This window comes from Fundulus heteroclitus, unplaced genomic scaffold, assembly GCF_011125445.2.
Source record: "Fundulus heteroclitus isolate FHET01 unplaced genomic scaffold, MU-UCD_Fhet_4.1 scaffold_47, whole genome shotgun sequence".
Classification (NCBI taxonomy): Eukaryota; Metazoa; Chordata; class Actinopteri; order Cyprinodontiformes; family Fundulidae; genus Fundulus; species Fundulus heteroclitus.
In genome coordinates, this window is record NW_023396890.1 from 1,408,103 (window position 1) to 1,433,936 (window position 25,834).

Here is a 25,834-nt window from a genome sequence, read left to right on the forward strand (position 1 = left end):
CAAATATTTTGCCAGGCCCTGTAAGATCATTAATCATAACATTACTTGTTTTGTTTTTTATTAATATATTTGGCAACTATTACCAGTTCCTCTTCAGAGTAAAGCTCTGCATTTGTCAAACACAGCTGTTAGACCTAACTTATAACTTATTAATATTTAACATCAAGCCATTAATCATTTCCTCCTCAATAAAAATCCCATATCTGAGATTTTATTAGTACGATGTAAATAAATGGGACCAGATAAGCTGCATGGCTGCAGTTCCCTCTGGCTGCCAGCAGGCGGCATCACACATCCAGAACATCTGTGGTTAACTTCATGGCCTTCTCCTCCTCCTTGGTGCATGGCTCCTCTCTGCAGGGCATGTCCTACCTCCACGCCAGCAGCATCCAGGTGCACGGCCGACTCAAGTCCACCAACTGCGTGGTGGACAACCGCATGGTGGTGAAGATCACAGACTTTGGCTGCAACGCCTTCCTCAGCAGCAGCAAAGGTAACAGCCAGAGGCCGGCACACCTGCTTATGTGTTCCTGTTCACCTGCTGCACTCGGTTCTCCTCTCAGATCTGTGGACCGCCCCGGAGCACCTGAGGAACGGCGGTAATTCTCAGAAAGGAGACGTCTACAGCTTCGCCATCATCTCCCAGGAGATTATTGTGAGGAAGAACACCTTCTACACCAAATCCTGCTGCGACCGATCAGGTGTGAAGGCCCTCCTCGCTTCTGCCCTAAATGTTTTCAGCCCTCATCAGCAGTTAGGTTAAAAAAACCCTGATGTGACCAAATAAATCCACTTTTCATTTACTATTCAGTCTAATCCAGAACAGCAATAAAGCAGCGGAATAATACTAACTATGCAAGAGAATAAGACCTACAACGATGTGACCGCATAGACAATAAGAACATTCTTTTAAAATAAACAAATGCACACGCTTTAAACATATGTAATTGACTTTTTTAATAGATCTCTAAAAAAACAGACCCACACGCTTTCTTTATCTAATATCACACTTTATTGGACTTTATCAACAACATTTTCTCCCTAAATTGTATCTATTCTTGTATATGTTATCAATGATGTCAAGCCAAATTCCTCTCACTGCAAAAACAGAACTAAAAATAAGTCAAATCTTCTTGAAATGAGTGCATTTGTCCTTGATTTAAGCAGGTAAATAAGAAGATTTGCCAATGGAATTAGATTTTTCCACTTAAAATAGGAACAATTCATCTCCATCATCTTATTTCAAGTGCAGGATGTCTAATTATCTTATTTTAGGGGCAAAAATACTCATTCCATTGGCAGGTAATTTTATTTACTGGCTCAAGGACGAATAGACTAACTTTAAGAACATTTTACTTGTTTTTAGATCCGTTTTTGCAGTGCTGGAACTTTAAATTGGGTTCTGCCGCTTCTTAAGAAGGCATTAAAAAGCAGGAAATCCCCCTTTTTTATGATGCTAATGTTGTCATGTATTGTTTATGCAGCCTTTCAGTGTTCTTTAATATTCAACAGAGTAAAACTAAATGCTGAGATAGTTAGCGGGTAAAATGAATGATGGCCACAGATTGATATTTTTTGGTATAATTTAAAGAAACACAGTCACATTAATAAATAGAATAAATAACTAAATAAATTAAGGGACGTCCGTGCTCAGTGGAGGTGTCTTCTTACAGAGAAGCTGTCCCGGGTGATGACGTCCTACATCAGACCGGACCTTGATGCTGAGTCGGCCTCAGAGAAAGAGCTGGAGGTGAGTTTTCCCGTCGGCCTCTGCCTCCGCTGGACGTTTTTAACGCCGTCTCCATCCTCAGGTGTACATGCTGATAAAAAGCTGCTGGGACGAGGATCCTGAAAAAAGGCCCGACTTTAAGAAGGTGGAGAACTGCCTGGGGAAAAACATCAGGTAACCACGCGGTGTATGTGTCTGAGAAACGGGTCAGGCGGTTCTGCCCGGCTTGATCCAACCCAGGTTCCTCTCTCAGTAAGATTCACAACCAGGACAACGAGAGCTACATGGACAACATGATCCGGCGGCTGCAGAACTACTCCAGGAACCTGGAGCACCTGGTGGAGAAGAGGACCGCCCTGTACAAAGCGGAGCGGGACCGGGCCGACTTCCTCAACTTTATGCTGCTTCCTGGGTCAGTTGGTTCTGATGGGAACGCCGTTTCTGTCTGGAACATTTATTATGAAGTGAGAGGAGTCACAGAGAAATGCTGGAAACATTTAAAGCTGCAGAAATCATCCCTGTGTGGAGAGAAATGCGCCCCTGGGTGATTTCTGATCTCTTTTTTAAATTTAGAAATATGCACGACTTTGTGTTGCTCCGTCACATTAATCTGCTATAAAATAAAGTTTTATGGCTTAAATCTGACAAGAAAAGGTTGATGTAGTGAAAACATCTGCAGAAGTTTAGAAGTTGGCCCTCCAGCAATCCCCCATGACTCCTAGGGGCCCCCAGCTGCCGTAATCCGGCCAATCAGAGGACAGCAGTCTATTCTAGAGGGCGGGGCTTAGATTTATTGGCTAAGGAGATTAATTCTGTGATTCTTGATGCTTCAGGATAAAAAACAGATCTCAACATGTTTATAGGTTGGAATTGAGCTCAAAGTGAAATAAAAACAGCTTCTAATGTTAGCGGTCAGCTAATTTATGAAGCACCGTTCGTACACGAGGCAATCAAAAAAATACCTATTAGGATATTAAAGAAAGAAACTAAGAACTAATAGAATCTGACTTTTTTATTTGAATTCATTTTGAATTTAAATCCCGTCCAGAGTTGATCGTCCTTCAGATTATTTGACCCAAAGCTGCTGTAAACAATGTGTTCAGCCCAGATTTAAAGAAACCGGAGCTTTTCTGAACATTTCGGGTTTTCAGGCAGTTTATTTCAGATCTGAGGAGCAGAAACTAAATGCTGCCGTCACCTGTTTGGTTCTGGTTCTGGTTCTGGGAACTCTGAGTCAGCAGGTTCCTACCGGACCAGGAACTCAGAACTGTTTTAGAACCGAGACCGTTTACGGCTTCATGGACCAACAGCAGAAATTAAAGACAGTAAAGTGATGACGGATCTTTTAATTATCGGGGAAGGTGGGTCTTCGGTTCTCCACAATCACTATCAAGCTATTTCTGGATAATCTTCACCTAAACTAGTGCACTTTCACATCTCCCACTGGTGCTGGGTCCCAGGTATTAAGTGTTCACTTATATACAGTAATCTTATAATTTATTTATTTATTTATTTATGTTGTGTCACTTTATTTTTTCAAATATCACATTACACATGTCAGCTTACATATTAATATATATGATTAAGCAATGGCATCTAGGTGTAATAAGAGTGTATCTGTTGCTTAATGTCTGTTGGTTGTGCTGTTCTTTTTGTGTCTCTTTCCAGGTGATGGAGCAGACAGAGGACATTTTATCATTCTCTTCCTTTTATCTCCTCTTTCTTTCACCTCTACTCTTTTTTTTTCTTTTCTTTCACTTTTTGTTCTTCAAAAAAAAAAAAAAAAAAAAATGGTGAAACGCAGGCGAACGAGTTCAGGGAAAATATAAAAACGATTTCTTTAAACAGAAAATCAAAGAACGAGCCAGAAAAAGTTCTGCTCTCATCCTGCTCCGTCTGTCGTTGCATGAAGGCCGGCGGTGAAGAGCCTGAAGGAGACGGGCGTGGTGGAGCCAGAGCTGTACGACGAGGTGACCATTTATTTCAGCGACATCGTGGGCTTCACCACGCTGTGCCAGTACAGCACGCCCATGGAGGTGGTGGACATGCTCAACGACATCTACAAGGGCTTCGACGGCATCCTGGACCACCACGACGTCTACAAGGTACCAGAGAGCCCCCCCCCATGCAGCAGCACTGCTGCAGATGAACAGAAAACATAAAGAAAGTAGTTCACATTTATTCAGAAGGGGGAAAAATCCAGTGTTTTGAATTAATTGGTGAAGACGAACTTTATTGTCCCAAAGGAAGTTTGTCTTGGGTGCAAACTCTGGCCGCTGCATCCAAACCAGGGCTGTCACACTCACACATAAAAACACTGCTATAAAAAAATCAATTATAAGAAAAAGAAAAACATAAAAGATTTACTGTTTGCTGCTGTTTATCGCTTTAATGGAAAACAGAGTAAATTAGTTCTTATAGAGGTTCAGTCTACAGGCAGCGACTCTAAGACCTTTCCCTGCAGGAAGAATCTGATAAAGAAACTGAATAAAGAATATAAATGGAGTCTGAGAATATTTTCTGGGCCTGTCTGTTTCATCAGAAACAATAACCAGACCAGACAACTTCATAACTCTTTGGGTCAGACAGGTAAGTTTGGGCAGACAGGTGACCAAACCAGGCAGAAACGCCGTACCTAACGATGCTGTTACAGTAAATAATGTAGTAAAAGAGCAGCAGGATTTTCTGACGGACACCAAAGGCCCTCAACCTGCAGAAATGTAGCCGCTGCTGCACCCTGACGCAGACAACCTGATGATTTATTGATAATTTGTAGGAATCTACCTGGTCAATTAACTGATTATAGATTAGAGAGTGGTGTCCAACCGCTTTCAGGTCAAAAATGACACATTGACATTAGAAGTCAGAAATACAGAATAGGATTATGGCCACTCAAAAAGAAAAAAGAAAAAAAGAAAAGTCTACTCAATTCTGACTTTTTTCTCAGAATTCTGAGATTTAAGTCAGAATTCTGAGAAAAAAATCAGAATTATGACTTTAATCTCAGAATTCTGACTTTTTTCTCAGAATTCTGAGATTAAAGTCATAATTCTGACTTTTTTTCTCAGAATTCTGACTTAAAAAAGTCAGAATTGAGTAGACTTTTATTTATTTTTTTTGAGTGGCCATAATCCTCTTCCGTACAGAAAGGTTTAATCTGCTGTCTCTGACTAGTTAAGCCTGAAATGAGGCAGAAAGAAGATGAAAATTTCTGACATATATAGTTAGATGTACTGTACATATACTGTTTTCTCTGCATGTAGCATAAAGTCTGTTTCTCTTAATCACTCTACAAAATGGGAAAGACAACAGAACGTCCCATTCAAAGAAATGCAGATTCATGTCAATCTCCTTAAAGCAGGAAATAGCTTCTGGCCCATATCTACAGTCAGAAGAATAACTAATTAAAACAACTGGACCCGGGCCGGACCAGGACCCGGCCTCCATCTAAATGCTGATTGGCTGATTGGGTGGGGCGCCAGGAAGACGTCTGGACCTGTCCTACCATCACAAACAGAACCGGACCTGTGAGCTCAGCCAGCTCTCCAGGCGGGTCTGGACTGAACCAAAGTCCGGTTGGTGAAGTGTAGACGCGGCTCATGTCCTCTGCTGAGCACGGTGGAGGTTCTGTCATGCTGTGGGGCTGCCTCTCTTCCAAAGCCCTGGAAACCTTCCCATCAGCCCAGACCTGCTGCTCCTCCAGAACAATACTGATCCAAAACCTGCGATCACATCCAGACAGAATCAGCCGTCTTCCAGTCCCCCGACCCGAATCAGGTCCAACATGGAGAAAAGAATCAGAAAAAGAGGGTTTGATGAGTTAACCTTGGATTCGTCTACATGTTAATGTCTGAGGTTGTGTTGCTGTGATAAAAGCTCCCTGTAAGGCTTTTCCACACCTTCACCACAGGTGGTGGCCAAACATTAGGCGGTGCCATATTAACCTTTGAGTCTCCGGCAGGTGGAGACGATTGGCGACGCCTACATGGTGGCCTCCGGTCTGCCCAGGAGGAACGGGAACCGGCACGCGGTGGACATCTGCCGCATGGCGCTGGACATCTTGTCCTTCATGGGAACCTTCCAGCTGCGGCATCTGCCCGGCATCCCTGTGTGGATACGCATCGGCGTGCACTCAGGTGACCGACACGTCTCCACCTGTAATGTAACGTTGCTTTTAGCAGCTACGGTCCTGATGAAAGCAGACGGCTGTGTGTGCGTCCAGGTCCCTGTGCGGCGGGCGTCGTGGGGATGAAGATGCCCAGGTACTGCTTGTTTGGCGACACCGTCAACACGGCGTCTCGGATGGAGTCTTCAGGACATCGTGAGCAAGCAGTTAATGAGAAAACTGATCTAAACCGACATTTCCTGCAGCTATTAGCGGCTCGCTGCGGTGACGTTAGCGAGGCGACCAGAGAGGCCCGTTAGGCTCATTTCACCCCATGTCTGGTTCTCGTCCTGCAGCCCTGCGGATCCACGTCAGCCAACCCACCATACACATCCTGCAGAGGACAGACTGCAGGTTTGAGTACGAGACCAGAGGAGAAACGTACCTGAAGGTAAAAACTTTTCTGACTCCTCCGGTTGCAGAAACGCAGGAAACTGAACTGATGGGTCCGATTCTGGGTGTTTCCTTCAGGGCAAAGGAACAGAGACGACCTACTGGCTGATGGGAGAAACCGGGGAAGACTACGACCTCCCTACTCCACCCACAACGTGAGCACATAAACGTTTACACACCCCTGTTACAAGGCCAGGAGTCTGTGATGGAAACTAAATCATTTTTTAACCTTTCCTAGAAGTCTAGAGCCGCTGCTGGGAGCACTGGGTCAGACGGTCAGCATGAGAACAGGGGTTAGAATCAGAACCGGGTTTATTTGCTGGGTTTCTGCACACAAACAGGGGATTTGACTTCGGTTCCGCTTTGATATCAACTAAAACATTTTAAGCAGGCTGTGTCCAGGATGTGTGGGGTCTGCAGAGACGTTAGCTGCCCTCCTGACCCACCCCTAGGGGGCGCCGCTGCAGAGGGCTAGTTTGATCTAAACTGACAGGAAGATAAACTGCTTCCTGCAGAGCGGTTTGTAAAGCCAGCAGAAAACCTACTTAGAGACACACAGTCACAATCAGAGCAGGAATGAAAAACTTTTACTGGGTTTATCACGGGAAATTATGGCCTAAAAGCTGCAGAAGCAGCCTGTGCAACCTTAAAGGCCAACAAAGAACCAGAGCCGGCCCAAACTCCGGCGCTGATTGAAAACTTCTTTCAGTAAAACTGTTCAATGCTCGGAGCAGCGAGAGAAAAGCATCTGAACAGCTAAACAGAAATCCAGTCTGAAGAACTCCTCAGACGCTCCAGCTTCTCCTGGACCTTCGACCCGTTTCATCAGGTACAAACGTGCGGTGTTCAGCTTCAACTGGGTCCTGTCCGCTTCTACCGCCGGCCCTGACAGAAACACAGCGGCTCTTTGGAAGCAAATAGCTTGGTTTTACAACGCCTACTGTAGAAATTCATAAAATTAATCTTATTCCTCAGACTTTTAACGTCATTCTTATGGAAATGTTAAGCGCATAAAGCAGGGGTCACTAACACGGGGTTGTCCTAAAAATAGCACAACCCACCAGTGAGCTGCATCTAAAATGTTATTTTATGCCATTGCTCTTCCGTTGTAATCCAGGGTTCTCACACCTTGGTGAACACCAAATTCAAGGACCTTTCAAGGACTTTCCAGGACCAATTTCCTCAAATTCAAGGACCACACGTGGCGGCATTTACCTACTGTGACCGCTGAATAGGTTATCATATTTTAATACAATGCAAATTCAATAAAAGACTTAACGGCATAGAAGTTGTTGGGTCAGAAGCAATGCAAGAAAGTGGACTTAATTTATAGCCTACATTGATATTGATCATATTCATAGCCTACATTGATATCCACAGTACATGGCCATGCCATACTACATTACATATTAGATGTACATTAGCCTACCGCTTCATGGAATTTTATGGAAAAAAGTGCAGCATTGAGATGTTCAGAATTATATCAATTTGTTTCACTTACTTTCATCTTTGATTAAGCTAGTTTTTGACTTTGACTCTGAAAAGTCGCTAAATATAGCGACAAAGTCGCTGAGTTGGCAACACTGCGTGAATGTAACCTATTGGACGCACGTAGGCCTAAACCGTAGCCTAGCAACTAACGAAGAAGAGCGAACGTACTTTTATAAATTAAAAGTCTGCGGAATCAACATAATTTTAAAAGATTGTGTGGTAGTAAAATAATGACACGAGTCGTCATCCGTGTGAACTTTCAACCCCACAAAAAAATTCAAGGACTTTCAAGGACCTTGAATTTATTTTTTCAGATTCACAAACTTTCAAGGATATCAAGGACCTGTGGGAACCCTGGTTATCACACATGCATTTAAATAATTTATTATTTACTTTATGTAAAAAAAAAGCATGAAAATGTGTTTATTTTACATAGTTCAAAAGTCAGTACTGGGAGCCCTTCGTATGACAGCATCAATGAAGAAACTCTCAGTTTCAGAAAGGTTGGTGATTCCTGACATTTAGCTAACTCTAACCCCAGCAAATTAAACCCACGTTTTAAAACATCAGCTATTTAGCATTTTTGACCCGAGCAGCTCCCGTTAGCAGCTGGTGTCTGAAAACCAGCAGAAGCACAAACCATGTAAGAAGTTATAGAAGTAGAAATATTTCTAAAGAGGGACGTCAGCGGCTCCTTCAGGCCTCCGGCCGTCTGGAGGTTCTCATCTTATTTTTAGCTGTTAGCCACTTCCTGTTTCAGAACAGGTGAGTTAAGACAAGGATCTGCATCTTCTAAGGAAACAGATGTCGATGTGTGGTCAGAAAGCCAAATTATGTCGTGAATAAAAATGGCCGCTCATGGCAGGAAGGACAAAAAGCTCTTAAATATTGGTGTTGGCAGAGCAAAGTGCATCCCTTCCTAATCCTTTTGCAGGGAGAACGTCCAGCGTCTGCAGCAGGATCTCGCTCACATGATCCTGGCCTGTCTGGAGCGCCGGAAACTGGGGTCTGTGCGGAGGAGGAAGACGGTTTCAAGCGTGGAGGAGGAAGAGGAGGACGAAGGCCGGGAATCAGAGGTGGAGTCTGAGGACGGCCCGCCGGAGTACCTGCAGCTGGCCACCGTGGACAACACCCTCAGCACCTTCCTGTAGAGAACCTGGAGGAGTCTCAGCGCCACACAGGCCTGAAGCAGGAACAAAGATGGCCGACAGACTTTTAATAAATGAAGACTTTAAAGCCTGCAGGGAAAGGCAAAATACCTTTGCTGAAATGTTTGATGTTTCTCTCCTGTTGAGGTTCAGAATATATTCCACTGTTTTTAACACTTTGACTTCTTTAATGATTGTATAACAGCCCTTAGTCAGCCGGGCTGGTGGATCCTAATGGGAATGGGAATAATAATAAAAAAGCAGACGTCTTAAGCCAAAGAAATCTTTATTTTTGTAGACAACAGTGATAATCAGACAATAATAATAAAAAATAAAGAACTAACTTCCTGTTTTGTTGGAAGGTGACTTGTTCAGATCCTGATGAAACGGCTGCAGCACAATAAAACGCAGCGTCACTTAAAGCCTTGCAGGTTCAGCAGAGGCGGTACATTTCAGGTGTCGCGTTGTTTTACAGAAAGAAAACACGGCGCTGCTCTGAGGGCAGCGGGTCAAAGAAAGTCCAGCATCGCAGAGAGGCGTCTTCCAGCCGCTTCAGCCTGATACGTCTGGGTTTTTTTGTTTTCTGCACGCCGCGTTTAAAGAGCAACACTAGGTGGACCTTTCTGCGTCAGACGCTAAAAACAGCAGAAACCGTGCAGACCACTGAAAATAACATGCAAAGGAAGGTTTGGTGCATCTCAATAAATAGTAATCTAATATAAAAGGTGAAGCTTGCAGATAGCTTCACCTACACAGTTAAACGTTTATTGCTGTTAATTTGGATGTTTTTGTGGCTCAGCTGACAAAAACCCGAAATTCTGTTTCTCAGAAAATGTCATTAAAGACAGAAACATGTTCCTATTGAGTGTAAATCCCTGTACTGTACAGTATCTGCTCTCGGTACCGGGTCTGGGCTCCTTTTGCTTGAATTCATGCATCAATGCGGCGCGGCACGGAGGCCATCAGCCCCTGGCTCTGATTGTCTGGATTTATGCCAAAAATGTTTTCCTTCCACTCAACTTTCCATGAATCTGGATGCAGCACTGAACAGGCAGCTTAACAAAGCCCCCCCCCCCCCTCATGTTTTTTTTTTTTACTCCAGCTGATCTATATTCCCCATGATTGTAGAGACCATAACACGCCTGTAACAGATCATTTCTGATTTATATACGGCTCTGATATGACATTCAGATTTTCTGAGGAACGAACGTTGGGTTTTCACTAAAATAAACTAATTAAATATAATCACTGTGTGCAACAAATCTTATTTGTTTTTTAATTACTGGAATAAACTTTATGTTGATCTTCTCCCGTTTATTGAGATACACCAGTGTAATCCAGAGGAGGAAGAACATCCATGTAAACCTAAAATAATCAGAAAACCTGATCGTTCAGTTTTAAAGAAAAAACAGTAGCACTCCAATAAAGACCCCCCCCCCCCCATCAAACACGCAAAACAGAAATAAATAAAATGTCATGTACACATTTCATCAGAATAATGTAGAGAAGTAAAAAAGTGTTCACATCTGAACGCGTCGGGTCAGTCTTCCTGCTTTAACTCAAGGCACTGAATGATCTGAGTTACAGAGACTGGAAGTAACAAAGATGGCGGCGTCGCCGTCAGTCCGTCTGACTCTAACCTCCAGGGACGCACCGACTGCTTAAGCTCTGGGCCCACATCTATACCCGACCTTAATATTAGTGGTACGGCCAGAATTTACCAACATAATTATTATTTCTCTACCCTTTGGACACGGCGTTTCTCTGCTGCAGATAAACAGCATTATTTTCACATGATGGAAACAGACGGGTATTAATATGAGCCCAGTTTTCCTCACCGGCCGATACCGATGTTTAAAAATGACTAACATCGGCCGATATCGACATTAATGCCAACATATTGTGCATCCTTACTAAAGATTATCATCTGCTAGTTCATAAAGTGTAAATCCACTATTCTAACATTTATGGGCTCCTAAAGATACTGGAGCTCTACTTTCACACAGAGTTGATCTACAGAAACACAAAGAAATGGTTTTAAGCCTCGATTGTCTCTAATTGGTGCTTTAATTGGCTGCAGTGGTCAGTCGGTGCAACAGCAGGAGGTGGCTGGTAATCTGCTGACAGACGGCACTTAACTCGGCTGCAGACGTCTGGGAGGCAGAGATAATCCCCCCCCCCCCCCCCCCTCTCTGCTGTCGCTTCAGAACGGGCCGTATTCCAGCACCCATCATTCCTTTGGATTCTGCTTCCAACAGGCCAGACCTTCCTGTACTTTATTCAACGGCTCATGGTGCTGCTGCCTCTGGAGGGGCAGCAGCACCATGGTACTCAGGTGTGCGATCAGCAGCAACTTCTCAGGTTCCTCCAGCAAAGATTTAGGACCAGCCTGTGCATCTCAGAGCAGTATAACCCTCACATTTCTAAACAAATACGTCTAAAAAGGCCAAAAATGTCTCTTTTATAGCAGTTATGAAAATGGTTTATTAATTTGCATGCGTCTGACACGCCTACCCCTTTAATATGCATGAGAAAGATGCTTTAGGGATCAGATCTGCCGCTGACAACAGCAGACGATCATCAGTCCTGCAGAGGCGATGGAGCAGAGAGTCGTATCGTCGTGATAAAAAGGAAATGATGCAGGAAGCCGGATAAATGCAACCTCGGGTTAGGAGAGAACTGTCCAGATGTGGTTTTATGAATAAAACCAGCTGGAAACGACGCCTGGCGTTTAGCAGCTGAAGGTTTCACACGCTGTGCTGACTTCCTGTGATGCAGCATGAATAAAAGCAGGGAAGTGCCGCCTCCATCACTGTGGGGTGGGTGTAACTGACAGATGCCGCGGCAGGAAGAGTCACCATCCAGATGTTGAATCCTTCGCCCTGTCAGCGGCGCCACGCCAGCCTCTGGGTGGGTCAGGAGGTCCAGCTGGGAATCTTTGGTTGTGATTTACTAAGCTCCATTTCTGCCCTGCGGCGATCTACGAAAAGCGACACTGAAATAAAAGGTTCTGAGGCGTCTTGCTACAACTGGCCGTGATTTTTCTTTCTCCCGGTCTGCCGACGCCGTCGAGCATCTGGTTAAACTAAAATGTGGGTTTTGATGACGGCCCACTGGTGCGCCGCCCCCACGGCGTCCCGTCGGTTCACATGCGGGAGCCGTGGAGCTGGAAAAGCTGGAAGACAGAAGCAGAGCAGGCGTCAGGCGTCGTCACGGGAACACGGTGCCGGGTCAGAACCATGAGCTGCGCTGTGGCTGCAATGATGATGATGATGATGATGATGGTGATGAAGGCGTGACAGCAGACGACTCGGGGACTAAATCTTTGCCAAACAGGACGTGTGTAATTCTTCCACATGTGGAGCAGCTGGAGGTGCAGATGTCAGCGTCGGCTTTAACGCTGCGTGTGCGCGCTGCAGAGGAGCTTCACGCCACAACGCCGCTTCACAAACACACTTTAAGGTTTAAGGTCACAGGCGAGACAGATGTCTACTTTTAAGACTAATCTTAAAACTTTCCTTTTTGACAAAACTTATAACTAGAGTGTCTCATGTTACCCTGAGCTACTTTTATAGTTTTACTGCTATAGGCTTAGGCTGCTGGAGGACATCAGGGTCTTTTTCTCTCTCTCTTTATAGAGTTATCCTGTTCTTCAATTATGCATTATGTGTCGTCATTTCTGCTTTAACTTTCTGTTCTCTCTCTTTTATCTTCATAGAAGGTACACCTGGTCTGGCGTTCTGTTAGCTGTGACATCATCAGGGGAGGCAGATCATCCTCTATTACCATCTAACATAGAAAGTACTCCTGGGTCAATGTGAGCTTCTGAGCTTTCTGTGTCTCTGCTCTGTCTTCTCTACCATAGAAAGTACTCCTGGGTCAATGTGAGCTTCTGTGCTCTCTGTGTCTCTGCTCTGTCTTCTCTAACATAGAAAGTACTCCTGGGTCAATGTGAGCTTCTGTGCTTTCTGTGTCTCTGCTCTGTCTTCTCTACCATAGAAAGTACTCCTGGGTCAATGTGAGCTTCTGTGCTTTCTGTGTCTCTGCTCTGTCTTCTCTACCATAGAAAGTACTCCTGGGTCAATGTGAGCTTCTGTGCTCTCTGTGTCTCTGCTCCGTCTTCTCTAACCTAGAAAGTACTCCTGGGTCAATGTGAGCTTCTGTGCTTTCTGTGTCTCTGCTCCGTCTTCTCTAACATAGAAAGTACTCCTGGGTCAATGTGAGCTTCTGTGCTCTCTGTGTCTCTGCTCCGTCTTCTCTAACCTAGAAAGTACTCCTGGGTCAATGTGAGCTTCTGTGCTTTCTGTGTCTCTGCTCTGTCTTCTCTACCATAGAAAGTACTCCTGGATCAATGTGAGCTTCTGTGCTTTCTGTGTCTCTGCTCCGTCTTCTCTAACATAGAAAGTACTCCTGGGTCAATGTGAGCTTCTGTGCTTTCTGTGTCTCTGCTCTGTCTTCTCTAACATAGAAAGTACTCCTGGGTCAATGTGAGCTTCTGTGCTCTCTGTGTCTCTGCTCCGTCTTCTCTAACCTAGAAAGTACTCCTGGGTCAATGTGAGCTTCTGTGCTTTCTGTGTCTCTGCTCCGTCTTCTCTAACATAGAAAGTACTCCTGGATCAATGTGAGCTTCTGTGCTTTCTGTGTCTCTGCTCTGTCTTCTCTAACATAGAAAGTACTCCTGGGTCAATGTGAGCTTCTGTGCTTTCTGTGTCTCTGCTCCGTCTTCTCTAACCTAGAAAGTACTCCTGGGTCAATGTGAGCTTCTGTGCTTTCTGTGTCTCTGCTCTGTCTTCTCTACCATAGAAAGTACTCCTGGATCAATGTGAGCTTCTGTGCTTTCTGTGTCTCTGCTCCGTCTTCTCTAACATAGAAAGTACTCCTGGGTCAATGTGAGCTTCTGTGCTCTCTGTGTCTCTGCTCCGTCTTCTCTAACATAGAAAGTACTCCTGGGTCAATGTGAGCTTCTGTGCTTTCTGTGTCTCTGCTCTGTCTTCTCTAACATAGAAAGTACTCCTGGGTCAATGTGAGCTTCTGAGCTTTCTGTGTCTCTGCTCTGTCTTCTCTACCATAGAAAGTACTCCTGGGTCAATGTGAGCTTCTGTGCTTTCTGTGTCTCTGCTCTGTCTTCTCTAAGCCCCAGTGGGTGGAGGCAGATGAGCGTTCACACTGAGCCTGGTTCTGGTTCTGCTGGAGGTTCTCCTCCCTGTTAAAGGGGAGTTTTCCTCTCCACTGTCGCTTCATGCATGCTCAGTATGAGGGATTGCTGCAAAGCCATCAACAATGCAGACGACTGTCCACTGTGGCTCTACGCTCTTTCAGGAGGAGTGAATGCTGCTTGGAGAGACTTTGAAGCAATCAACTGGTTCCCTTATATAGGACATTTTTGACCAATCTGTATAATATGATTGAACTTGACTTTGTAAAGTGCCTCGAGATGACATGTTTCATGAATTGGTGCTATATAAATAAAATTGAATTGAATTGAAAAAGGAAACTAAAAGTAAGTAAAATTATCTTATCTTGGGGGTAAAGATGCTCATTCCATTGGCAGATAATCTTATTTACCTGCTCAAATCTATGGCACACTGATTTCAAGATAATTTTACTAACTTTTAGTTCCCTTCTTTGCACTGTGTCTGTTAAAGCTCAGGGAAACTTGATCTCAGTCTTTCCTACGCTTCCTCTCTGGTACCCATAAATAAAGTCCATTCCATCCATCATCTCCTCCTATTAGAGACCAGGATAGTCATATAGTCCCTCCTGGGGGTCTGGGTCTTCCTTGGGGTCTCCTCCCAGTGGGACGGACCAGAAGAACCCCCCCCCCCCCCCTTAGAAACAGCTGCAGGCGCTGGGAGCTGAACAGCTGGTCAAAGTGGAGCAGCACGAGTTACAATAATTAACTAGTTAACTGATTTCCATTCTCTGTAACCAAGAATCATCTAAAACAACAAGAAATAAGGTCCTGAAATGTTTAATTGTGTGTGAGGAATCTATTAAAGCGTTTCATGATGTTCACAGTTGTTGCAGCTGTCCTAAACCCACCAGAACCCAAACATTTAAACGATGGCCGTTTCTCAATTCAGGAGAACGTGATTACTGCATTTCACCTCCTGTTATTAGTCTTTAGATGATAAACTACTACTGATCATAAAATTAAATAATTGTATGAATAAAGTATTCATTGTTGAATGTGAGAGGTGATATTCTGTGTTAAATAAATTATAATTTAAGTTCTTTAGACTTTTTAACATACAAAACTATTTATACACTACTGCATACTTTATTGAAGGCATTTTTAAAACAATATTTTTAATATCTAAAAAAGCCTAAAAAAATTATCTTAAAAAAAGCTGCGGCCGCGGTGCATTCTGGGAAAGCGGTCAGTCTGAAGAACGCACCAGTCTGCTCTGATGCATGCTGGGTAAAGAGGGCGGGGCGAGAACAACATGCGGGGATTTGGTGCGTTCTCATGACGTCACGAGAACGTGAGAACGTTCTCTCTGCAGAAAGGGAGCTGAAAGTAAGTAGAATATTCTTTAAATGAGTGAATTTGTCTTTGATTTGAGCTGCAAGTTTAAATGATCTGCCGATGGAATAAGATTTTTGCCCTTAAAGTAGCAACAACTCATCTCCATCATCTTATTTCCAGTGCAGTTTATCTAATTATCTTTTAGGGGTGAAAATACTCATTCCATTGGCAGATAATCTTAATTACCTGCTCAAATCAAGGACAAATACATTAATTTGCAGTAAAGTTGACTTATTTTTAGTTCCCTTTTCACAGTGCAGGTACGCATGTTGAGCAACGGCCACTGTTATCGTCTGACTCGCTGTATTTCGCCTGGTAAGCGTTTCTCGGTGTGTGTCGTGAAGCGGCCGGCGTTCCTGCAGACGGACAAACACACAGAGACAGAATCTACCCACTAACACGTGTTCCTCACCCATTCCTGCCTCCCTTTGGCACAAAGAAACATGACTCCCTCATTCTCTAAGCCACTCATTCGGTGTGGTTTCTCTCCCTCCCGCTTCTGCCTCCTTCGCTGCCTCCTCCTCCTCCTCCTCCTCCTCCGGCATCTCTGGCGGCTTGATTCAGCATGAGGGAAGGAAGAGGAAACACAGAGGAGAGAAAGAAAAAAAAAAGCGAGACAGAAATAAAAATAAAAATGTAAATGCTGATGAGTGTCAGGAGGCGTCCAGAGGGACAACATATCCGTGTGAAAGCAGCAGAGCCGATGGGGGCAGCAGGAAGAAGAAGCCGTGTAGAATGAGTCTGAATGACACTTTGAAGCATTTGATGCACCGGATCAAGGCGTCCTCCACTTACAGGAGCCCTTCTCTCTCTGGTGCATCCGTCGTTACAGCAGAAACGGGCCTGGATGAACCAAAGCACACGGACAACAGCCTAACCCGGAGCCTCACCTTGGTTTTGTGGCTCTGCTCCGTCCCCAGGCCCGAGCCGGCCGTGTGGAGCTCCTTGGATACGACGCAGAGGAACTCAGCCTGGTCCTCCGTCCCGTAGCTGTAGGAGGAGCCGATGTTCACCATCTGGAAGAGGGGGGGGGGGGGGGGGGGGGGGTCGGAGACAGACAGAGACGTTGTGGTCGTCAGAGAGGGTTCAGACTGGGAGGGGGGGGGCAGAGAAAAGAAAGCAGCAAACTGTGTTGGAGCTCATGCAGGGAGGGACGTTTAGTCCGGGTTCTGGAAGCAGCAGCGCAGCATGCAGTGGAGCTGGGGGGGGGGGTTCTAGGAGCAAAGCTGGACTTCTTCTTCTTTTATGGTATGATTAAACACAAACTTTGGTTCCAATAACTAAAAAGAGAGACTGGACCGGGTACCCTCTGAAACGCGTCTCATCCTAACGCTTTATTTCTCTGTGTGCAGAGATTCGTCCGCTTGTCTGGTTCTGGACACCAGAGAGAAGCTGATGTGGTTGTGATGCAGAAACATTTTAAATCTGAATATATTACATCGTTTCTACGCAGCATAACTGAGCATGTTCATCCGGCTCATCAACAGCAAACAGGCCCAAAGTCTGGTTCAGTCCAATGGCGTACCGCGAGCGAGTTATTTTTAGAAACGTAACGTCACGATGACGTCACATCACGTGGTACGCAGTGGGGCAAACTTGCATAGTCCGTCGCTGTTTTGCTGTAAAAGAGACGTGCGTTAGCCTTGGTTTTACTCGGTAAACGACTGCTTTTTCCAAATCTAAAACCATGGTTTTTAAACATTGTTGCTATGGAACGTGCAACAGCGACTCGAGGTACGCTGATCGGCCGCATATGAAGGATGTTTTCTTCAAGACTGCCAAGGAGAAATGTGTGACACCGGGGCGGTCGGCCTACACAACAGTTCAGCCCGGAAAAAGTTACCAAATTCAAGTACATATGTAGCAAGCATTTTGTTGGAGGAAAGGGCCCAACCGAAGAACATCCTGACCCAATTCCAGCGACATCAAGTCAAGGTAAGAGTATTTTGGTGGCCGACATGTTAATAATGAAGCGCCTGCTACCATGACAGCATATAGGCTATCATGGTAGCAGGCGCTAACATGATAGCCTGCTACCAGGATAGCTTACTCAAAAACATTTCAAATAAGACAAACATTAAACATATACCCATTCCTGGACGGTGATTGCAAACAAAAAAAAAACAGCCGATGACGCCATGACCGCCGCGCAGGAAAAAAAAACAAAGCTTACCGTTCGATCAACTTGGCCAGTTTTCCAGTTTTTTTAAGCCCTCGAACCTCAAGCCATCGTTTGAGCTGAAGGTTGGTGTGTTCTTCCACAGTGCGACCAGTAAACCGTGTGCCTGGGACATCGTCTTGGGAAAGTTTAACGGCTGCAAAGTCGGTCATATTGCTGGTTCTGTAGCGCTTGTAATAGCTGGGTTATCCGTGCTTTCTCTCCTGTATGTCCTACCTAAGCGGCAAAAGGGGCGTTGCTCTTGAGACGGTGACGTCACGTGCGCGGTACGCCATTTAGGCCTGTGTGCCGTCTGTATTTTCACCATTTTGCTTTATAAAAAGGCTGGAATGTTAAATTTGTCTTTTTCTGAGCAAGGATGAAGGATCAGTGCCTCAGAATCGAGTTCAGACCCGTAGAACCTCGGACCTCGGTGCCTTTTACGGGATTTCAGGTGAAAGACACAAAGCAGAGATGACTGGGAATCGTGATTTTTCTAATTTGTTTCCCAGATAAACGTTTTGCATTCAGACTCACTCTGAAACCTCTAAATTAAATCCCAGAACCCAGAGTCCAGCTGTTCCGGTTCTGCTCTCAGAGGTTCTTTAGAGAACGACCTGCGTTATGGACACCAGGGAACCCAGCAGACGAGTCAGGGAGGAGGTTCTGGTCCAGAATAAGATCAAGCCCTCCACAGAAAGATCTGCTAGATGTTGAAAGCTGGTGGAGACGAACCCTGAAGGATCTGCAGCTGGACCCGCAGAAGACAGGCGGTTCTACAAAGTTCTGATTCAAGTAACAACAAAAACATGATGCGCTTTAAAAAGTGAAAACCAGAAATAATTTTCACTCCATTTCACATTTTAGTTTCTGTGCTACTTTGTGTCGATCAGCCACATAAAATCCTGCTAAATTAAACTGTTTATGGTTGTAAAATGCCAAAGATGTCAGGAAATGATCAATTGTTGACTTTCCCTGCCACCAGAACCTCCAGCTTTGTGTTGCTCCCTCTAGAATTTATTTATCATGTGAAAAACTCAGATATCAGAGTCGGTGCCAGCGGGTTTTCCAGGCAGCTTTGCTCTTTTTCTCTCCCTAAGAACAATTCAAATAAACTGTTTAAATAAACAAAGACGCCTTAGAAAGATGCTGAGGGAAGCAATCCACAGCAAATTAATGCAAGTAGCTGCTAAAAACCATGAGGTTAATCTACAGCCAGCTTGTTTTTAATCATCAGTGATACCCATTATAAGTAAAGTCAGTGGAAACCCAGTGGTCATATAACAGGGCCAGTATGGCAAGCCATTTGTGTATTTATTCAATATCCTTCCTATCAGGTAATTTATGTTAACTATTTACAACCTATAGTTTAAAAACTGCTATTAAAACTGCCAACAATTAAAATTACTTCCTAACTGGCGCCACCTAGTGTTCAACTGGCATCACACCAAGGCTGACTGTTGGTTTCTTGCCGTATTCTCCAATTATGAAATGTTTTCTGTCAACCGAACAGAAAGCTGTGCAACAAGACTGATGTCAACCACCTGCAGCTAAACTACCGTCTCAGTTTGTTTCCACCTTAAATTTAAGGAGTGCAGAGAGCAGGACTAAGGTCAGGGGATCAGACCAAGGATCAAACTGAAGGGTCAGCAGCAGCGTGAGTCCAACCCACAGTCCAGAGCAGTCCGGTGCGGGGCTTTCTGCAGGTGCGCACGCTGACCTGCTCAAACTTCCAGCCGTCCGACATGGTGGAGACCATCTGGGTCAGCTCCTCCTCCTGGCACTGCAGCACCCTGTAGACGTGTTTGGGCGGTACCTGCTGGGGGGGGGGGACAGCAGAGAGGTGAGGTCAGTCATTTAGTCCAACAACACGCAGAAAATACGTAACACTTTGCAGCCTGTAGTCGATTTTCCTCCATAACTAAATGCAACTGATGCACCAAAAACTGCAGCTCAAGCTAATTTGTTCAGTGAACCTAAATAAAGCCGAGTTTATAAGCAGCTCATCAAACACAGATAATATAAAAAGTGACCAGAGGCTAAAATCCTTCGTTTTTTATATTTCTGAATCACATTTATCCCAAAGCGGAGCGCTGCAGTGAGTCAGTTTCAGAGAAAGTGGGCGAATGTTTCAGAGGCATTATGTAAGACTGAGTAAGAAAAGAAAATCGACTTCTAAAGAAAAGAGTCTTTGTACGCAAACGTCCATGAAAATCTAAGATTGTATAACTGCTGAAGGTTCAGGAGCCTTTTACTTTTTTATCTAATCTCTAATTCAGGATTTATATTTCATTTCAGGTGTCATGAGATGAGGTAAAGGTAAAGTTTCTAGATATAATCATGCAGCTTTTACACAAGAGATGCAGCGATTTGAAAATTTAGGCCAATTCTGATGTCCGATATTAATTTAGCTGATGTGGCCGATAACCGATATTTATCAGTATGTCTGTACATTTCTCTACACTTTCAACAGTCAAAAGACCTCACTGCAGACACCCCCCCACTGGATCACTATCACAGCCACATGACCAAACAACACCCTCTGAAACATAAACAGTAATAAGACGGAAATAAACATCCGTTATTAATATCAGACCAGTTTTGCTAATAGTATCAATACTGATATGATAAAAAAAATGGCTAACATCGTCAGATTCTGATGCTGATGCAGGTATATAGTGCATCCCCGTGTTAAAACATAAGATATTAACCTGAAACCTCCCTGTAGAGCTGCTGGTCTGATCTGCACAGATACTGAAACTGGGCTAAAGAATCTTCTCGCAGCATCTGGTCCGACTCGGATCGCCTCCAGTTCAACATCTTAGAACTGTTCAACTTTTTGAATCAACAGAATACCCCAAAAATAAATCCATATGCCTTTAAAGAGCAGTCTGGGAACTTTTGTGCAATTGTTTTATATTCCTGTTCAGGAACACTTTTTATTATACAGGGTAAAATGGTCCTTGTATTCTGAATGTAATTAATGCATTACGTTTTCAGAAAAACGAGGTTAAACATTTTTATCTCTGTGGGAGCTGCAGGCCTGTAAAAACAAATCCATGCTGTTTGGTCCGAATCGCAGGGATTGGTCCGCGCTCACTAACGCCAGTGTTTGTGCTCATTCCTTGTTAGCTTCCGCTTGCTGGCTGCGCACTTCTTGTGTTTATGTATCCGGTTAGCTTAGCGGCTAGCTTAGCAGTTAGCTTAGCAGTTAGCCGTTCATTGTAGCTCCGCTGCTCTCACCGTAGACTCTGAACATGGCTGAGAGTCGCATGAAGTGAACCACGTTCATGTTTATGAGAAGAAGAGGAAGGCCTCAGTAAGAAAAAAGACCTGAGAGGATTTGGGAGATTTTTTTTTATTAAAAAAGGGACTTGGGGAAACTTCCAGAAAAACCGTCGACCCTAGCTTTAATACCCTGGCATTCTAGAGCTCAGTCATTACACTGCCTTCCAGATACTAAAGCAAACTTGCACAGGCCTAGCTACTTTGAGACGTTGCTGCACATTCATACATATTATCCCAAGTTCTGAAAATAGGCTGCTGTTTTTTTTTCCACTGTTAAACTTGAATATTTCATCTTTTTTCACCTGAGTATGCCATACTAACAATAATTGTGCAATATTTACTCTGGTGTTTACTTTTGTATTCTTGCCGTTTATTTAGCACCAACTTTAGATTAGACTCCCTTGTTTTTTTTGGTCTGTCGTTGCCACTGTCACACCCGGATTTCCCCATTCTGGGACAATAAAGGAATTTCTTATCCATCTCATCTTTTTTTGAGATCTTTAGACTAGTTGTATAAAACGTCCCATTTGCATTAAACGCACCGTTCACACAAAAGCCGCTGTGTTGTTACATAACAGAGCTGTTATGTGATGTTAAAATTGATCATGAAAACATGACTGCTCTCCTATTGATTTCATTTGGGACCTTTTGCAACAAACAGGACAACAATTAAAGGGATACTCGTTCTGAAAGCTGGTCACTGGTAGCGGCTCTGGGCTCCGTGGGGCCGATAGAGAAACAGGGCAGACAGAGCTTCAGGGCGGGGCGAGCATGTGGACACAGATTTCCGCCGGTCTCTTGTTGCGTGAGGTAATAGCCAGCTGCCCAAACAACCACTGCTCACAAAATTCACAAGCAACTTTATAAGCCCAAAGTCACATAGAATAAGTGGACAATGTGCTAAAGTATGGGCCGTATTACAAGTCATCATTTGGCCGTTCAGGAGACCTCGACCCCCGCCAAGCTTACGGTTTGTACGCTGCTGAAAAGGCTGAAAATTGGCTGTTTATCTGCTCCAGCTGCTAGCCTGCAGCCCGCTGCTGAACAGGAGAATCAAAGCTTTAAAACCTTAACCAGAGCGATGGCTGACATGACAAACTGGGTTCATCAGCGCTGCATTAATGCACACAGATTAAACTGCGTCAGTCTGCGCTTCCTCTGGGGTCTCATTGAGGAGACTTCAAGCAGTATGTCTGGGAATTATTGTGAGTTTGACAACATGATTTGCTTTGGACGAGGTTTGGGCTGATTAGACTAAATGCAGCAATTAAACACATTTTACAAAGTAAGCTGTCTGTGCGTCGGCAGGTTTCCTGTTTGTGATTGAATGATTTACAGGTTAGATCTGGGGAGTCAAACTAATTTCTACATGGGGCCACTTTGGCATCATGAAGTCATTAAAAGGGCCGGTTGCTCCTGTATAGATGAGACTTTTGATTTCATAACTTAATTTAAGTTCACATAGAAATATTAAATAATGCACAGTAACATAAAAGTAGCACATTAGTCCCAGATTATACCATTTATCTGCAAAAAATATGATATTGGGTTGATTTACCCTTTAAACTCATCATCCTGCATCACTTCTTCTCTTCTTGGACATTTCTGGGTTATTTTAATGTGTTGTGGGGAAACTGAGTTATTTTAGGGGTAACAGCTGTTACTACACAGTTAAAAGTGTAATAACAGCTGTTTTAGCCACTTTATACATTTTAAAAGGAGATATGCCTCTACTTTATGATGTGATATGCCTTTTTGGCTCTGGAGGGCCGGAGAAATTGCCTTGATGGGCCAGATTCGGCCCGCGCGCCTTGAGTTTGACACATTAGAGGCTGAACATGAAACCTGCCCCGTCCACCATGGTCCAGAAGGTGGACTGGACTGAAAATGAGGTGAAACAGAAGATAATGTCCAACAGAGAATCCGAACTGGCTTCAGAAAACATTTAAAGTATTCTTAAGTGAAACGTCTTCATATTAGGAGAAAAATCTGCCAAAATGTGCATTAATAAGCGCTGAGGCTCAGATCTTTGGCACCACGCTGTGACCTCTGAATGAGTTGTGAGTTTACCTGTGTGGCTTTGGAGTCCCTCTCACTGATCCTCTCCTTTATCAGTTTGATCAGCGGCGTGATGTTGTAAAACTCTGCCTCCTCCAGGACACCTTGAAACCAGAAACACACCCGCCAGCTCAGTTACACTGCAACATTTCCATCTCTCTGCATAAAATTACACAAACAATACAACAACATATATTTCAACTCTAACTGGATTTTCTATAGCTACAACCTCATTACTGTTGGTTATTTCTGTCATATATCCTGTAGGCGGCGGCATCCTTCCCCTCATAACTGCTCATTCGTGCCATTAATATCAGATAAATATCTGTAATATTCATCGCATTTTGGTAGCCGTGTTTTAGCATCTCAACTCATTCTTATTTTTTAAGCGATCTCAAAAAGCAACCTGAGGTGAATCATGGGAGCTGTCTCATTAGGATAAGAAGCACCATTAAATCTGACCTTATTATGTTCATTATACGTTAATTCTGCTGATTTTGGGTTTAGCTGTAGTGTCAGGAAGGTCAGATCAAAGAAACCTCAAGCTGTAGCTTTAAGGATTTACTTAGTTTATTTTTATTACAATGAAACAAAAACAAGTCTAGTTAATTGCAGCTCTAAGAAAAGTTGGACAAAACTACTTTAGCTTTGAAACCCCCGTGGATTTACTTTCTTAATATGGATAGAAACAATTAGTGATAAAGCTTGTCTCAGTAACGCTAGAGAAGTTGAATCCAGGATTTACTTCTTATTGTAATTACAAAAAAAAGACGTTATTTTTGTTTTACCTTTCAAAATGTTGGTAAAATTACTTTAAATCAGAAACCCCCACAAATTTACCGAGTTTATTTCTTATTATGAATAGAAACAGTTAAGTACTGTGATTTTATGTTTTCAGTGTGTTTGTTAATGCATAAAAACAATTAAGCTTTGAATGTTAGTGATGAAGCTTATTCCAGTGAAACTAAAGAAGTCTAGTCCAGGATTTACTAAGCTTATTCTTTTCTTACTGTAATGTTTTTCTTTTCCTATGTAATATTTCCCTCTGTGATATTTTTCTGTTCACTTTGAATCGTCTTCTTACTGAAAAGTGCTTTATAAATAAACTTGCCTTGCCTTTAAATGCAGCATTTACCTGCATGACGCTGAGGTCTTTATTTTTCCCAATACTGAGGTGATTATTGAGATTTAATATATTGCGATCCCTGCATGTTTCCATTGGCTATATAAAACACTAAAGCAGGATAATAGCCGACACTCTTACTGCACACACCCTATGGTCCGTTTAAATCAGCTTTTTCTGCTTCTTCTCAGCTGTGTAAACTATCCAGTCCTAAAGAGTGCGTCTTATTTAGCAAATATAGTGACTTATTCCGACACATTTTCTGCTCCAGCCCAACAGAACAACCCCGCCACGCCCTGAAGACGTCTGAGGAAGAGTCAGAACATCCCAGACCTTCCTCCGCCAGCTCCTTGTTGTAAACCAGCTTGCCGTGCCGCAGGTAGTTGAGGATGGGACCAAAGTAGGTTGGGTCTCTGTCGATCACATAGGCTCCAGTTTCATCCTGCAACACAGAGAGGGACAGAGGAGAAAAGCACAATTACCCCGTTATCACATCACATGCATGGTTCCTGCTCACTGCTAGCTACAAAATCACAAACTTTAAGGGGAGGAAGGACACATTTTCCATCCCTGGATCAACGATCCCCGTTTTATCCCATCAGTGAACCTTCTGCTCTGCTATTCGCTGCACTTGTTGTTCTGAGTTGGTTTCTCCGGCGGATTGAATGTTTTTGTCTTCTTGAGCGACTTCCTCTGCTCAGAACATTAGCCTCTATTTTTAGACGGGGGAGCTCGCCAGCTGGAAGATCACATCCTGCTTGGATCGTTTCTTTGCCCGTATATTTAAATGACTGCGCTGGAAAAGCGAAACTATGCCTGAACAAATCCAGCTCCAGCAGCGGTACCGGACGGGTTCTGCTGCTGACAGAACCCCTGGGTCGCTCCACCCTGGCTGAAATGATGGAGACAATGGATATCTGAGCTGAATTTGCACTCAGGCGTGCGTCGATATCCTGGAAATTAACATCGATCTCAAAGCGACTCCATCTTTGTCTGCTCAGATCCACAGCAACACGTCCAGGACTGAACCTGCTCTAAAAATACGGTTACCTGACAAGAGAAGAGTGTTTTCAGATGGACGTGGGCCCAACATTCACTCTCCCAGGGCCCAGCTTGGTGGCAGAAGGCTGGAAATAGGCGCATCGATATCTTTCTCCTCTATATTTAGAGCAGAAGGAGCGAGAAGATGTTCAGCTGCGTGGCGAGAGCCTTCTGTCTCCATGTGACCGATTCTTTTAGCAGCTAAGAGATGCAAGCAGATAAAAACTTTGGCCTTAAGCTGCTCCTTCTTTGAAAGCAGATTAAAACAGCAGCTTTTAATTAAAGCTCCTGCACAACAGAGCTCATTAAAAGGAGGCATTTTAAAACTCGCCATCATCAAGAGAGTCGCATAACCCAGAAGACTAAACGCACCCAGACAGGTTTCCTTTCAGCTACGCTGGTCAAAACTTTAATGAAATGATGCTTTCTGGGGGTGTAATGATCCGATTCTTTAAACTGCATAAACTAAAGCAACTGTATTTCAGTTTTAGTAAAGCATAAAAGCGACTAAATTCGACAAATTTAACAGCAGCATGAAACAAGCCACCGAGCATCACTTTTTAATAATGTTCAGCGTGAAAGTGAGACCGTATTGGCTGCTGTGGCTCCCTGCAGCTGAAAAACGCGTTGTTGCGTTTTATGAGCAGGACATAAAGTCTATGAAGGAGACGCGTCATATTTTCTCTAAGTTTTGTTGATTAAATGAAACTG

At 43.9% G+C, this 25,834-nt stretch overlaps 2 protein-coding genes across 6 annotated transcripts in view; one reads left to right on the plus strand and one right to left on the minus strand.

Annotated features, from left to right (window-relative positions):
* Positions 1-9,199, plus strand: part of si:ch73-139e5.4 (heat-stable enterotoxin receptor) — a 27,144-nt gene extending 17,945 nt beyond the window's left edge. The window contains exons 17-27 of one of the 2 annotated variants that reach the window (XR_004929547.1): positions 361-493; positions 564-701; positions 1,674-1,750; positions 1,812-1,903; positions 1,983-2,141; positions 3,642-3,834; positions 5,691-5,865; positions 5,952-6,061; positions 6,191-6,285; positions 6,366-6,442; positions 8,713-8,754. Coding sequence is in view for 1 of the 2 variants with exons in the window: in XM_036132019.1 (XP_035987912.1) it covers positions 361-493; positions 564-701; positions 1,674-1,750; positions 1,812-1,903; positions 1,983-2,141; positions 3,642-3,834; positions 5,691-5,865; positions 5,952-6,050; positions 6,191-6,285; positions 6,366-6,442; positions 8,713-8,929 (1,455 nt within the window). In the remaining variant the exon portion in view is untranslated. Of the gene's footprint in view, positions 1-360; positions 494-563; positions 702-1,673; positions 1,751-1,811; positions 1,904-1,982; positions 2,142-3,641; positions 3,835-5,690; positions 5,866-5,951; positions 6,062-6,190; positions 6,286-6,365; positions 6,443-8,712 lie in introns of both variants that reach the window. The other variant, XM_036132019.1, reaches the window with a different exon arrangement.
* kctd17 (potassium channel tetramerization domain containing 17) overlaps positions 9,196-25,834 on the minus strand; it is a 30,713-nt gene continuing 14,074 nt past the window's right edge. The window contains exons 2-7 of one of the 4 annotated variants that reach the window (XM_012863108.3): positions 24,416-24,524; positions 22,972-23,063; positions 19,286-19,429; positions 16,346-16,471; positions 15,868-16,009; positions 9,196-12,101 (exon numbers count right to left, since the gene is read on the minus strand). In XM_012863108.3, coding sequence (XP_012718562.2) covers positions 15,908-16,009; positions 16,346-16,471; positions 19,286-19,429; positions 22,972-23,063; positions 24,416-24,524 — 573 coding nt within the window. In that variant the 3' untranslated portion in view covers positions 9,196-12,101; positions 15,868-15,907. Of the gene's footprint in view, positions 12,102-15,867; positions 16,010-16,345; positions 16,472-19,285; positions 19,433-22,971; positions 23,064-24,415; positions 24,525-25,834 lie in introns of all 4 variants that reach the window. The other 3 variants (XM_012863107.3, XM_012863110.3, XM_012863109.3) reach the window with 3 other exon arrangements.